Below are 16,445 nucleotides of genomic sequence, written 5' to 3' on the forward strand. Positions count from 1 at the left end.
GTCACTTAACTATTATAATGCGTGCTTTCATCTTAACAGTCGTTCTATTTTTAAGTTATGACATTGAGGTAAGATACAGAATGTGGCAATGATCCTGGGTCAGGAACAACAGGAATGTTTCCTCCAGACCCAACAATAAATGACCATTGTACTTCCCAACCTAGCAATCTGTCACCTCTCTTACTCTTGTCAGATGCATTCTGACTGCCATTTATCTTCCTGCGATTGAAATCTGCTTCTTGCGATCAGACCGTCACCACTGCAACTGGACCCACTGCCAAGATGGGCAGGATTTTCCAGTCACGCTCACCCCCAAGGCCGGAAATTCCTGCCCAGGGTCAGCAGACCTTGGCACAGTCTGGCCCTGCCCACTACAATTCCCATGGTGAGCAGGATGGGAAAATTCCACCCAATATCTCCTACTGGACCTACCTAGTCTCTGGTCAGCTTGGCTGCAAGCATGTGCTATAGAAATTCCCATCCAACAGACCTCCAACCTGACAATCAGGCTGGTGGTGGGTGGCAACTTACAGAAAAATATTGAACCCATGCTTTTGGATTTCCTGACCTCTAAATAGCTTCTACCCATCTCCTTTTCAGTCTGCACTGAACCTGCTACTAAGCAAAAATCCAGGCCATTGAGTCTGCAGGCCACTCGGCCCAAGTCTTCAGGCTTGTATTTATGCTCCATAAAGTTTGTCCCATTTTTCTTGATGTGATGCTATCAATATAATCTTCTGCGCTTTCTCCCTTGGTTGCTCACCTATTTCTCTTTAAATGTATCTCTGTTATTTGCCTCAACTACGCCTTGACATGTGATGGATAATAATGATAAAATGTCTCCTAACAATAGGACTGAATTCCAACACTTCTCTCACTTTGCTGGAACAAAATTGTCATTTTTTGACTTTTGGACGATGTAATAGTTTAGAATAAAGCTCTTTTATCTGTGGGAGCTGGGTGGAAACGCAGTGGAGGTTGATGAGGTGAAGTGTTCCCTCTGCTAGCCGTAAGAGGTCCTTTGTGGAATTGGCTTGACATTGTCACATTCTTCTTCTTTCCTTCGACACAAGCATACCAATCATACAGAGGGATTGGTGAAAGAATAATGTGGGTTCTTTATTTGAAGATCAGACCATAGACAGACAACATTCACATGAGAGGCTAAGTATGGTGCATCTGATCTCTACCCTGCTGAGTGTCAATTGCTTAAAAGCCATGGGATTACTCATCACATTCTGTTGAGGTAGTAATGATTGACAATAGTTTGCGCCATACCTCCTTAAAGGTGCAGGCAAGTCATTTCACAACAGATATGTTTGACTTAAGGTCTACAAAAAGTCCACAGTGTAAAACTTCCCATAATTTGATTTTCAGTGTCTATCAGATACAGCGAGGCTAGATTTAAGTCAGGTCTGGACAAAGTGAATTTTAGACACATGAAGTGAGGCTCTTTTGACATTGATGTTTAGGGGCATTTTAGACCACAGCAGAGGGAGTTTCAGCCACAATATATCTATCCTGTATGATGGAAGCAGGAAGGTGTCTTATCTCCCAGTTACTGTAACCTTTGCCTTGAGGAAAAAAATCTTACATAAAAAATTATATTAAATGTGTTAATCTTGTATGTGTGTAACATATATACACACATATATGTACAGGCAATCCTCAACAAACAGAACTTACAATGCATGAAAATTGATAGCCTGTTTTGAATTTACAATGTCGGTTTCAACTTTACAATGCCACGCCAGCCCACCTTGCATATTTTTATAACAATGATTTATAAATTTGATATGTTTTGAACTAGTCTGGGGAAGATGCTGAAACACCAGGCCCCCTACAACCTTCACTCACCTGGCCATAATTCTGGGCCAGAAGGCTGCAATGGAGAACAGTCGCTGAGGCCCACCAGCAGTGTGCTGCCTGACCGGGAAACTGCTTCTGAAAGCTGGGAAATATGCCAGTAAAAATCCTGCCTTGATTACAATGGGATTTTTCACATCTGTGGTCTGAAACATTTGCTCAGCCAGCTATGGAGATCAGTCACTCTGGCCCACCGGCAGAGGTCTGACTGTATTGGGATGAACGTCTAAAACCTGCAGGAAATTTGGTTGCAATTTGCTGCTAAAAATGCTGCCTTGCCCCACTGATGGAAACAAACCCCCATTTTTAACATTGTTCCTATAGGAAAATCAGTTCTGACTTATAATGTGGTTTCCAGGAACCAATTGTATCATAACTCTGACCTCTGCCTGTATATCATAGAACCTTGGAATCCCCACAGTGCAGAAGGAGGCCATTTGGCCTATTGGGCCTACACTGACAACAATCCCACCCAGGCCCAGAACCCATAACTCCACCTATTTACCCTGCTAATCCCCTGACACTTCAAGGCAATTTACCACGGCTAATCAATCTAACCCGCACATCTTTGGACTGTGGGAGGAAACTGGAGCACCTGAAGGAAACCCATACAGACACAGGGAGATTGTGCAAACTTCACACAGACAGGAATTGAACCCAGGTCCCTGGAGCTGTAAGGCAGCAGTGCTAACTACTGTGCCACTGTTATATTATACATATATATATATATATATATACACACACACACAAGCTGAATCATGATGCAAATGGGAGAAAGCTGAACCGATGTCACATGCAGCTAACACAACGATGCTAAAAATATCAAGCCTACTTTTTATTAACTGTGGCAAGTGCCAAACTACAAAATGCAAGTCAGACCAAGGTCTGGCCCAGCATCAGCTAATGGAACCCAGCAGTTCCATTAAGCTGGTTTCAATTTTTCATGCAGTTTTATGACAAGTTCAATACATATAAAAGGGATAATTATATGCTTGGCAGCAAAAATATGTTGAAAATGGGGGATTGGGATGGGAAGAAAGAGTGGTGGTTAACACTTATCCTTGCACTAAAAATCAAAATGTCACTGCTCCTTTCCAATCCTGAATCATATCCTTTTGAAATGTGTTCTAAGAATTGTTTTTTAAATGTCACAGACCTCTGAAGATAGCCTCCCACTATTGCAAATCTTTCATTAATTTCTGCTAAAGCACTTCCAAGTTGACCTAGATAGATGACTTAAAAAAAAATCCATCTCATGAGATTAGCACACAGATCCTATTGAAAATCAAACTAAAACTTATATATGAAATTGTAGGGAACGTACCTTATCAATAATATGGAGGTAACCATTCACTGCTGGGATATTGGGAGTAATAATTCTTGCTCCGCCAATAGTCAAAGTCTGAAAAAGATGTGTTAAAATGAACTTTAACTACTTATTATAATTCAAAGATGATAAATATTGATTAGAACTTTAATTAATTCCAGTCCACTATGTACCAAAAGCAAAAACGTTAAATCATTTGAAATGCACCCATTGTGGAATAATTTTAGTTTGAAATTCTTGTTTAAGAAATGCTATTTATTTAAGGCCCACTGTAGAACTGATTATCTTGTCCTATGTTACTGTCAGTCTGACTGACTGCTACAAACACAGGGCTGCATTTTGCCCACGTAATTCATCTTGCATGATTTAACATGTGAAGCTTATTATACTCATGTATACCCTCTTTACATGGGCCAGGTACGGAGTTCAAACTGCATGCAGTCACAGGGTATCGGGTGAGTCGTAGCCCTCAAAAGGTTATTTATTTTTAAATTTCATTTACTAGCGACATAAGTTGGCTTATATTAACACTGCAATGAAGTTACTGTGAAAATCCCCTAGTTGCCACACTCCAGCGCCTCTCTGGATACACTGAGGGAAAATTTAACATCACCAATGCATCATGTCTTTTTGGACCATGGGAGGAAATCAGAGCATCCAGAGGAAACCCACATAGAGACAGGGAGAATGTGCAGACTCCGCACAGACAGTGACCTAAGTTGGGAATCGAACCTGGGCCCCTCGCACTGTGAGATGGCAGAGGTAACCACAGTGCCATCCATTGATGTTCACATTTAAAGGGGAGCTGGAATGCTTTGGTGTCTGAGAGGAATGGACTCCAAAAGGAGTAGGAACAGGACAGTTCTATTTGGAAATAATGTCCTCCAGGAAGCACAGCACACCCACCCAACAACACAGAGCTCCTTTCTGAGGCAAGTTCTAAAATTTGGGGATAGAAATATTAGGGTAAGTTAAGATACCCTGGACACACTTGGACCATGTCTTATTAGGGAGGATAAAATTAATTTGTTTTATTTGAATTGTGTTGTGTGAGTTGGGATGGGGCAGAATAAAGTGGCACCAGAGGGATGAATTGCTAGCTATGAAAATGGTATAGGCCTGGGATAAATAATAAAGGGGGCAAATAGGCCACTTGCTGAAACTGCTGCAAGATGGTGGACCAAGTAAACCCACTATTAAGTGCCTGACATCACATTTCCTAACATCCCTCTCCTAGCATGTAACCTGAAAGTCCTATAATGGTAAACTACCCACATGGATGGAATAAAATTAAGGTATCTTCCTCAACCCTAGCAGAATTAGAATGGAGTTTCCAGGGTCACAATCTGAAACAGTTCGGCTCATAAATTCCAACTGGGGACCAAGGGAGACCAAGGAGGCCTACAGCAACCCCCCCTCCCCCACACCCCCTCACTCTGCGCAGTACTGGGTAGCTTCTAGGGGACCAAAGATTCCAGAGTTTCAGACGTTTTGTTTGGTGAACAACAAAAAAGGGAATTAATTTACGCTACTTTACTCCAAAGAACTGCTAACAAATAGTGGTAATGAGTTATGGTTGTTTTCTTCAAGGAGGAGAAAGACCCATAACTGATGAGCATTATAGACACAGTAGTGACTTATGAGAACTTTTGGCACACGATTAAAAGCAAAATCAAGGAGCTCATTGCTGGCTAGACTTTTACATGTGTGAAATAACAATCATGTGGGTTGTGAAACGATCAGCCACACTCAAAGAATGAAATCCTGTTAACTATAAAATTCCTTTATACTGTGTCCTGGTAGTCCATTCATATTCAAATGTTGTCAATACAGATAGCAGCATTGATGCAAATTGTTCATCAGCATATCCAAACCAATGATCTAACTACATTTTATAGCCACGATGGGCTTAATGATGCCTATTAGTGGAATGCCCCCATGAAGCAAATTGCATTTTGATCAGATTCCAGATTCTAACACATTTACTTCATAGTCTGAATTAATCAGTCGCTTCTGTAAATGGCAAAACTTCTTTCCATTATCCTTTAAAATACATCAAAATAAACGGGGAGCTGTTTACCTTTCGGTATATGCTGCACTGCACTGTACTACACAAATGTTTCTAACTGTCATTTTATTGTTCAGGAGTCCTTGTAAAGCGGTTCGGAGGAAACACAGTTGGAGATGGAGGTTGACCCATGTCAGGACTTAGGAAGTAATGTGGGAAACATTCCTGAAAAGCACAGTTTCTTGGCAACAATGAAAGGCTGGGATGGATGCACAGAGACAAAGGTAAAATTAAATCTAACTGCATGTCCAATCACAGCAAATCATTGCTCTGCTCTCCTTAGAATTATTAATTATGTTAAATCTTGGTCTACTTAAACCTTACACCTCAAATTTGCTCCTTGTTGATCTTTATTTTCTTAAAGCTCTGGGTCGAAAAATTTAAGTTTAAAATGAGCAAGGCATGTGTGGGTGGCTCAGGGTAGTGGTGGGGGGACAGGATGATGCTTTACAGTCTTTAATAGAAGGAGTTTTAAACTAATCATACATTGAACATGAAATATAAAGACCATTTACTTACCCCATTGTCATTCTTGACTAACAACAAGGTTAGTATATTCATAGTAGATAGCTTCTGTCCTTCATATTCTTTTAAATCGTCAATGGTAAGTCCACCCATAATAAAATGTGACCTATAGATAGATGCCAAGTTCTAGAATTACAGCAGCTGAAAATTTCCATTTGTTTTGTTTCTCCTTCTAAGAGCTGGAAATTGTAGCTCCTGAAACCATAAAGTACCAGTAATAATCTTGAAAATAATTAGCACTAAAATTAAACTAAAAAAAAATTAGACAAGATTTTGTTCTCCTTGTTGTCTGCTATGTTGTTATTGCATTTTCTTCATTAATAACAGAGAGGAGGATGGAGATGATTAAACTATCAGTGACCTGATTATAAATGTAAACAGGATTTTGAATAGAGTTGAAATGTTGACTTTGCCACTGTGAATTATTGCGATTAAATCATGCAATAATCAAATGGCAAAGAACAATTTGTTTTGTTAATTCACATAATATTAATTATATTTTTTACATTGCCAATAAATGTAAGTTCATATTCTCTCCAAGGAAAGTCTGACAATACATATTAAAAGTAATTGCCATTTAAAATTGCTACAACTAAAATTACAGTAAGTTTATTTGCTCTAATGCTTGACTGAATAAGAATTATTAATTCACAAATTTCAGTAACAAGTATTAGTCAGGCTTAAAAGGGTGACTTCTTGAAAAGCAATGGAGATTTGTAAAAGTATATGACTTGCGATTGAGTTTGTGAAGATAAGTCAGTTGCACTAGTGCTGTAACTATGTAGTTGCTCCATGCCTGTGACATTGCAGCATGAATAAACCTTTCTCCTTTTGAACAGTGAACCTATTGTTTGAAGCATGTCTTTGGTGCATTGACATAGGCAATTTGTCAACACGGTGCTGAACATTGCAAGGTTTAGTCTAACTAATTCAAGTGATAAACCACATCAGTTTGAGGTGTAGCCACATATAACTTGTTGCCAAGCCTTCACCAGACTCTTTGTTAACAACTCCAGTTGTCAAAACCGAGTAAATAAAGTCTTGATTCAGCTCCATGAATAGATGGCAAAAACAGTTTAATTGTCAATATTTTGGCTGGACCAGAAGGAAAGATGCTCACATATCTGCTCAATGAATTGCCTGCTGTATAGTTCAAGTTTAACACTCATATCTAGGTGATGTTCTTAATTTGCCTGTAGTCGTGACGTATTTGACTTGTAGTTGGGAGCTTTCCTATTACTTGAGTTGCAATTGCAAAATTACAGTAACATGTAAACCTGCATTAGGATTCTAACTGAGCTGATAGGAGCTTTATTAAAATGGCAATCTGGCAGCAGAATTGGATTCAAACAGCTCCAGTTTAATACTTTGATCTAACACAATGCTGCAGTACCCAGGCTAATTCCTGGGATGAGAGGGTTGTCCTATAAAGAGAGATTAAACAGTCTGGGTCTGTATTCCTTGGAGTTTAAAAGAATGAGGGGTGACCGTATTCAAACATATAAGATCTTGAGAGAGCTTGACAGAGTAGATGGTGTGACGTTTTCACTCGGGGGAGAGTCTCAAACAAAGGGCCATAACTACAGGATAAAAAGGCAGTCATTTAAAAGGTGCGTAGAAATTTCTTCTCACAGAGGGTGGTGAATCTGTGGAATTCTCTGCCCTAAAGAGTGGTGGAGGCTGAATCATGAGAAGTATTTGAAGTGGTGGTGGATAAATATTTGATAGATCGAGGAATAGAGGGCCACGGGGAAATGACACAGAAAAGGCTTTGAGGCCCACATAGATCAGCCATGATCCGATTGAATGGCAGGGCAGGCTTGAAGGACCTGCTGGCCTACTTTTGCTTCTATTTCTTGTTTTGTTGTGTACCCACTCAAAACATGACACTTCTAAACTATGAAACATATGTTTGCCTGCCCATTTATCAGCTGGCATATATTTGCTCTATGTGGCAAACAATCATTTCTGTGGGCCTCAGAGCATCAGTCATTCTTCCTGGATGCTCTAACTTCAAAGCCTGGGAAGTCACCCGTCTCAAGAGTTCCTTCACATTTGTACATGCAATGCATGTTGTGAATGGGATATTTGTACATGGAGGTGGAGTTTTAGTGATGGTGCTGTGTGAATTAGTAGGAGTTGTACAAGCCAGCTGTCTTAAATGAAATGCATCTAATGTATTCACCTGAAAGATGAAGACCCATGCAAGAGAGTAGGATGATAGTGCACCAGCAGTAGAATGTTTAATGCCCCATAAACAAGGAAAAGGTGAGCTACGGTATTTTTTCACACATGAAGGGAAACAAAAGACCCTCCCCCATCAGAAGAAATATTCAAGAAGAGTTAAAATATAAAAACTCAATTTGTGAAAAAGCACCAGTCACACTGTAAGCTGAAAATTGGCAGTAAAAAAATACTGTACATAGTTTCTGCGGAACATGTAGCACTCATAATTGTGTGAACTAATTCCTACATGGATCTGATTACAACAAATATAAATGTTTATGTGAATTTGGCTTGTTAATAAAAGACCATTTAGCCCCTCCAGTGAATTGATATGTAAACAGATGTGATGTATGGAACAAAGCCATATAGACCAGAGTGCTCAACTCCCAATCTGTGCTGATGAAATTGATCTTTAACAAGATAGCAATTTGAACATTACGAGCGGTCTCAACTTGGCTAGTCATTAAATAGATTTACTAGACTGTTAGCGAAACCAAGAAAGAAAGAAAATAAGACTATTTTTGCACAGTTATCTTACTTCACTATGAGTGGTAGACTGTCCCGTTGCTCCCAAGCTTCAATGTCAGTCCTATCTTCATTGTTTATGGTAGTCTCTGATGGCACGAGAACAGTCATATTAGCTCCTGCAGGGAATTCCAAACTATGCATGGATTTCTATTTCAAAGAGAAAAGGGAGTAAAAGAACCAGTGAGATTGCAATTGCCCCATGTACCAAAGACATTATTACATTTTCAATTAAAGTATAACACTCTTGATCATTCCCATAAGTGGGATTGTGGGCAGCATGGTGGCATAATGTTTAGCTCTGCTGCAGCACAGTGGTTAGCACTGCTACCTCACAGTGCTAAGGACCAGGGTTCAATTCCCAGCTGAGTCACTTTCAGTGTGGAGTTTATACATTCTCCCTGTGTCTCTGTGGGTTTCCTCCAGGTGCTCCAGTTCCCTTCCACAGTCTGAAAGATGTACTGTTTAGGTGGATTGGCCATGCTAAATTCTCCCTCAGTGTATCCAAATACACTGAAGTGTGGTGACTAGGGGATTTTCATAGCAACTTCAGTGCAGTGTGAATGTTAGCCGACTTGTGACGCTAATAGATAAACTTTACACTAAGTGTGCCCTGTTCCTTTTGAACAGGAGTGTAATTTTACACAATTTCTGCTATTATAACAAGCCCAGTGCTCAGACAGAAACCATTGAGTTGTATTTGGCTTCCTGGAAATGTCAACTTCCCTCTTGTAACTTCCTTCAAAAATGATAGAAGGAAGAGTCAGTCAGACCATGGTTTGGGTTAGATTTTTCGACCTTGTCCTCCACTGGGAGTCTTTGCAGTGAATGGAGATTTGGCTAAGCACCAAATTTTTCATTTTCACTGGCAGCGTCAGTGGGGCGTGAACAGCTAGAGAATTCCAGTCCATGTTTATTACAAATAAGAGACAAGCATTATACTGAGCATGCTGCTATGGCAGTAGGCAATCTGGGAATCACACAACAGATTAGCTACAAAGCCTCAAAATTTTAAAAATACCAAAATTAGGAGGTCATTCACTAATTCTCCCAGCAATAGTAGGCCTGGATTGGAACCCATGACATAATTTATATGAAAGGGTTTATATGAATGGAATCATGGGAAACCCCAGCCCATTTGTTCCAGAATAAAAAAAAACTGGGCAAAACTTGGCAGTTTATATTTTCTATCCACTGTGAAGTTTAGCCAGTGAACCAAGAACACAATTCTCACAAAAACATCAGGTTGTCAAATAGCTACAGGCTTTAACAAGCTGGAGGAGTGGCACAGTGGTTCGCACTGCTGCCTCATAGCAGCAGGGACCTGGGTTCGATTTCCAGTTTGGGTCATTATCTGTGTAGAGTTTGCATGTTCTCCCTGTGTCTGTGTGGGTCCCCTCTGGGTGCTCTGGATTCCTCCCACCCTCCAAAGATTTGTGGGCGAGCTAAGATAAATTGCTCCTTAGTGCCGGGAGATTAAAAGAACAAAGAACAAAATCAGCCCGGGAAACAGGCCCTTCGGCCCAACAAGCCTGCGCCGCCATCTCAACACCACCAGTCCACCTCTCTACTCATGACCCCTATCTAATGTTTTATGACAACCAGATTGAGGGAAACTGATTTAGGGACAATTTATTCCTGCCAATCAGCCTAACAGCACATCTTTGGGGTGTGGGAGGAAACTTAAAAATTAGCAGAGTAAATACCTGGGGTTATGGAGACTGGGTCTGGGTGGGATTTTTGTCAGTGCAGCCTTGATGGGCTGAATGGCCTCCTTCTCACTGTAGGGATTCTATCAATCCTTACAGATTGTCGAGGTTACATGTGAGGGAAGCAGTGTCGGATATACCTCAAGCAACCATTTAAACTAACACATCATACCATAGGAATTGGTAGACCAAAGAAGACCAAGTTATAACCAGTTGCCTTTAATTATTTGATAATCACATGATGCAATAATAATGGAGTTGTTGACTATAATAGTGCATCTCCATTCACGAGCCTACAACAGATTCACTAAGGACCCAAGAAAAACCTAAATAGGAACCATCCGTCCCAAGTCACCTTTTTCCTCTCAAATATGCTATGCTTACCATGGATAAAATTTTTTTTAAAACCTTTTGATCAGCCTGATTCATAAGGATGATGGTTGCATCTCCAGCTAACTGGAAAGATTCCTTGAAGCTCTAATCAAAGACCCAGAATGTTCTGTCACTCCTGCTAGATAAAATTGATTGTCCCTTGGCTGTAGAACCTTTTTTGACTTGATAGATTTACCCCAGAGTAATGCAAACATGCGAACAGGTTTATGAAAACATTAACATATTATCATCATACTGACTCAATTCTCTGACAGATTCCTGGCACTATTGGGTTTCAGCAATTTTTTATAGGAAGCAAAATTTAAATGGGTAAGCTAACCCTTGTAGGTACCTATAAAGAGAGGAAAACTTTCTTATGATCTGTATTGTGATGACGCAACCCATTCATCACAAGTGAGCAGTTAAAGCAATAAAATGTTGCTTAATATTACTGAAGACCAAGAACAAAGAAACGTACAGCACAGGAACAGGCCCTTCAGCACTCCAAGCCCCTGCAAATCATGATGTCCTAACTAAACTTAAAAATTATGCCCGTATTCAGTCCGTATCTCTCTAGTCCCTCCTCATTCATGTAGTAAGAACACAAAAACATAAGAACTAGGAGCAGGAGTAGGCCATCTAGCCCCTCGAGTCCACTCCACCATTCAATAAGATCATGGCTGATCTTTTCGTCGACTCAGCTCCACATACCCACTGCTCACCATAACCCTTAATTCCTTTACTGTTCAAAAATTTATCTATCCTTGCCTTAAAAACATTAAATGAGGTAGCCTCAACTGCTTCACTGGGCAGGGAATTCCACAGATTCACAATCCTTTGTGTAAAGAAGTTCCTCCTCAATTTAGTCCTAAATCTGCTTCCCCTTATTTTGAGGCTGTGTCCCCTAGTTCTAGTTTCACCCACCAGTGGAAACAACTTCCCTGCTTCTATCTTATCTATTCCCTTCATAATTGTACGTGTTTCTATAAGATCTTCCCTCATTCTTCTGAATTCCAATGAGTATAGCCCCAGTCTACTCAGTTTCTCCTCATAAGCCAACCCTCTCAACTCCGGAATCAATCTAGTGAATCTCCTCTACACCCCCTCCAGTGCCAGTATATCCTTTCTCAAGTAAGGAGACCAAAACTGTATACAGTACTCCAGATGTGGCCTCACCAGCACTTTGTATAGCTGCAACATAACCTCACTGTTTTTAATCTCCATTCCTCGAGCAATGAACAACAAAATTCCATTTGCCTTCTTAACTACTTGCTGCACTTGCAAACCAACTCCTTGTGATTCTTGCACAAGGACACCCAGGTCCCTCTGCACAGCAGCATGCTGCAATTTAATCATTTAAATAATAGTCCATTTTGCTGTTATTCCTACCAAACTGAATGACCTCACATTTACCAACATTGTACTCCATCTGCCAGACCCTCACCCACTCACTTAGATTATCTATATCCCTTTGCAGACTTTCAGCTTCCTCTGTATACTTTGGTCTTCTGCCCATCTTAGCGTCATCTGTGAATTTTGACACATTACACTTGGTCCCCAACTCCAAATCATCTATGCAAATCATAAATAATTGCAGTCCCAACACAGATCTCTGAGGCATACCACTAGTCACTGATTGCCAACCAGAAAAACACCCATTTACCCCCACTCTTTGCTTTCTATTAGTTAATCTATCCATGTTAATACATTACCCGTAACACTGTGCACCTTTATCTTATGTAGCAGTCTTTGATGTGGCCCCTTGTCAAATGCTTTCTGGAAATCCAGATACACCCCATCCATAGATTCCCCATTGTCAGCTGCACATGTAATGTTCTCAAAGAATTCCACCAAATTAATCAAACATGACCTACACTTTATGAACCCATGCTGCATTTTACCAATGGGACAATTTATATCCAGATGTCTTGCTATTTCTTTCTTGATGATAGATTCAAGCATTTTCCCTACTACAGAAGTTAACCTAACCGGCCTATTGTCTACCTCCTTTTTCAAACAGCGGCATCACATTTGCTGTTTTCCAATCTGCGGGAACCCCCTCAGAGTCCAGCGAATTTTAGTAAATTACCACTAGTTCATTTCCTATTTTTCCCGCCATCTCTTTTAATACCCTGGGATGCATTTCATCAGGACCAGGAGACTTGTCTACTTTTAGCCCCATTAACTTGCCCAACACTACCTATTTCTTGATAATGATAGTTTCTAGGTTCTCACCTGCCGTAACCCTCCAGATGTCTCTTAAATGTTGCTAATCTGTCTGCTGCTTCTGCCATATCCTCTGGCAGTGCGTAACAAGCGTCCACCACTCACTGCATGAAAAACTTCCCCTGCACATCTCCCTTAAACTTTGTCTTCTTACCTTGAACCTGTGCCCCCTTGTAATTGACACTTCCACCCTGGGAAAGAGCATCTGACTAGCCACCCTATCTGTGCCTCTCATAATTTTGTAGACATCTATCAGGTCTCCTCTCAGCCTTCGTCTTTCCAGTGACAACAATCCTAGTTTTATTCAACCTTTCCTCATGGCCAACACCTTCAAGACCAGGCAACATCCTGGTGAACTTTCTCTGCACTCTCCAAATCTTCCATGTCCTTCTGGTAATGTGGTGACCACAGAATGAGAAACCATGAGAAACTAGCTTGTGCTGAGTCTCAAACATGGAGCTTGGGGTAAAATTCAATGCAAGAAGATGGATGGTAGACTGACCACCATTTACACACCTCACCTTCAATGGAAAGGAAATAGGGCAGGCTGTACAACAGGTGGCCAATTTACTACCAGTCGTTTTGAGACCTCCCTGTTAGAGGACTTCAGAATACTCTGGGATTTAAAACACTAATAAAGACCATTAGAACAGAATGGATTAGCTTAGAATACGAATCACGGACTGACTTATGTCTATTTCACAGAGATTCTGCCTGCATAGAAACACATATAACCACAATTAGAAAATTTAAACATGTATTGTTGGAAGTGTATTATTGAACAGGTATACATCTTGGCTAATGGCACAGGGTTTGAAGGCATCATGGGAAATGGGCCAGTAAAGTGAATCACATTCCTTATAACAATACACCCACAGAAGAATAGCTCTTATCAGCATAGGTACCACACAGCTCTGTGAAAGAGACATTCATTGAGCAAGGACAAGCTAGTGGTTCCAGACAGCTCAATGAATAGGCAGAGAGTATTAAATCAGAGTTCAGAACTGGTGGCCATGGGAAAGTAGGCAGAAACCACTAGAATCTATTGTTTCAATGCTGTCAGAGAATACCTGTAATTGGCCAAGGTATATGACATTTACTAATAATGATTGACCTGTACTAATGTTGATTGGTTCATTTTTGATGGGGAGGAAGGGTGAAATGTCTTTTGGAAAACAACATATAACTGTATTGCCACTGTGATATAACTTCAACAAAGTGTTGGACCACCCAACCCTTTCACTCCCAGCATATGTTGGTCAATAAAGAACGTCTTTCACCAGGATACTGTAGCCGCGAGTCTTTGTATTAGCTAAAGTTAAGCTTAATATTTAGCCTCTGAAAAAAATCACTACACCCTCAAAAGATTAATTTTACCCCCAGTGTATGCAGTAGATCAAAGGAGTTCCAGCTGCCACTGTCTGAGGAAACACTCTGTTGGCTGGCTCAAGGAGTTCTGGTAATTGGAGTGGAACAGATGAGAGAACACCATTCATAGAAAGGGAGAACTAGCACTTTCAGCACCTCAGAATATGACAAAAAGCTCACCAAAATGTGACAGATCATTTCAATACTCCAAAATAAAACCTTAAACAACGAGGAATAATAAATAGTCTGAAGGAAAAAAGTCCAAAGGATTTCAGTTGCAAATAAACATTTTTTAAAAAATCCAGTTGAGAATATGGTCTATTTGCAACTTGCAGCTGAAGTTAAACAATGTAGATTACATACCTGGAGCCAGTTATTGAACCCTGAGAAGTACGCACTCGATGCCAGCTCCTTCAAAATAAATAAAGAAAACCTCAAAATGACAAAGTAAGTGACTACTGGGCAAATGAGTGCACACAAGATACAGAGTAGTTTACAAAATAACTGGATTACATCTTCAAATTGGATATTATAGTGTTGACACTGCATTCTACTTACTGTTAATATGTCCCCAAAGCACATAATGCCATTTCCAGCATAGCCCTTAAGGCAGGTACACTTTCGATTTCCATTTTCAATAGGTTCACAAGCAGCCTATAGATGGAAACATTTAGCTTTCATGATGTTTTTATATGGGCAACTGGGTTCACTTAACACATATGAAATTTAGGCATAGACTCTCAACCATAGATGCGAATTTTCAAATCCCAAGTTCTATTTTCACATCTATTTATTGGCTTATTGGGTACTTTTCTCAGTACTTGGCTCCATGGTAGATGATGTATTCCACAATGTGGTACTATTTAATTTCAGATAAGGCAAAACAGGGCCTGTCTCCTCTTAATTACCATTCTCTTTACTAGAGAGGTAGTAGCAGAGTATAACGTCACCAAAGTCCCAGATGACCACAGATTGCTCTTTCCTCTGAGGTGGAGAGCTGACTAGTGGTGATTTTAACTGAGGATCACCACATCTCAGGTGGGGAAAGGGGGGGGGGGCGGTGGCAAGGTTGAGAAGGCAGGGCCTTTATGAATAACCTCAGCCAGTACAGGAATTTTTGTCATTGTTCTACATCATGAACTGACCATCCACCCAACTGAGCTAAGCGACCCACCCCCCAGCAGGGTGTACAGCATTGCCAGTGACCAGACTATTTAAGTAATGAGAACTTGAAGGGAATTTAAAAAAAGATAAAGGACTAAAAATATTAAATGCTTTTGCAGATCTTATTTTAAGATTCTTCAAGGTTTGAGCTGCGGAATAATTGCTTGCTATCATTCGGCTGAAACTTGTTGCTTAGGCCTAGCACCCATTCCCTTACAGCTCTTCTGGGGGCTGCAGTGCTTAGACCAGTTCTTGATTGAAACATTGGAAGAGGTGCCATCAAAGCCTCCGTATGAAATACTCGGGTCAAGAAACAGAAAAGCAACATTGGTTTATTCCACTTTAATGATGCTCATGTTGATTGATTTTGAAGTATTGATGCAGACATGAAGCTTTGTGACAAAGACTATCTATTTCTCTTGTCTGAACGTGATAAACGCAAATATCCGACAAGAATAGACCATTAATCAAACCAGCCTCCCATCCATTGACTCTGTCTACACTTGGCAAAGCAGCCAGCATAATTAAGGACCCCCATGCATCCCGGACATTCTCTCTTCCACTTTCTTCTGTCGGAAAAACAATACAAAAGTCTGAGGTCATGTACCAACCGACTCAAGAACAACTTCTTCCCTGCGGCTGGCAGACTTTTGAATGGATTTACCTTGCATTAAGTTGACCTTTCTCTACACTCTAGCTTTGACTGTAACGCTACATTCTGCATTCTCTTGTTTCCTTCTCTATGAACAGTATGTTTTGTCTGTATAGCATGCAAGACACAATATTTTTCACTGTTAATACATGTTAATACATGTGACAATAATAAATCAAATCAAAGACACTCTCTCTCGCCCACATGGCACAGCTCAACCAATTCTACTCTCTAGTTACTGGCTGCGAGGAAATGTTTCTGTCTACCTTCAGTACTTTTCATCGTTGAACTCCCAGGTCATTGCTTGGTATCTTCTCATTACAAACCAACTGAGTCAGGAATTGCCCAAAGGAGATTGTACTGCATTCATTACGATAAGTACAATAAAATTACAATGAGCCTCAGTGGAGACTTTAA

At 40.4% G+C, this 16,445-nt stretch overlaps 1 protein-coding gene across 2 annotated transcripts in view; it reads right to left on the bottom strand.

The window, feature by feature from the left end:
- The window catches only part of stab1 (stabilin 1), a 217,287-nt gene that overhangs the window by 100,330 nt on the left and 100,512 nt on the right, over window positions 1-16,445 (bottom strand). For both annotated transcript variants that reach the window (XM_080181778.1, XM_080181779.1), the window contains 5 exons: window positions 14,771-14,866; window positions 14,576-14,623; window positions 8,551-8,687; window positions 5,781-5,892; window positions 3,191-3,268 (listed from right to left, as the gene is read on the bottom strand). In XM_080181778.1, the coding sequence (XP_080037904.1) occupies window positions 3,191-3,268; window positions 5,781-5,892; window positions 8,551-8,687; window positions 14,576-14,623; window positions 14,771-14,866 (471 nt within the window). The remainder of the gene's footprint in view (window positions 1-3,190; window positions 3,269-5,780; window positions 5,893-8,550; window positions 8,688-14,575; window positions 14,624-14,770; window positions 14,867-16,445) is intronic.

This window comes from Carcharhinus amblyrhynchos, chromosome 3, assembly GCF_965287045.1.
Source record: "Carcharhinus amblyrhynchos chromosome 3, sCarAmb.v2.hapA, whole genome shotgun sequence".
Taxonomy (NCBI): Eukaryota; Metazoa; Chordata; class Chondrichthyes; order Carcharhiniformes; family Carcharhinidae; genus Carcharhinus; species Carcharhinus amblyrhynchos.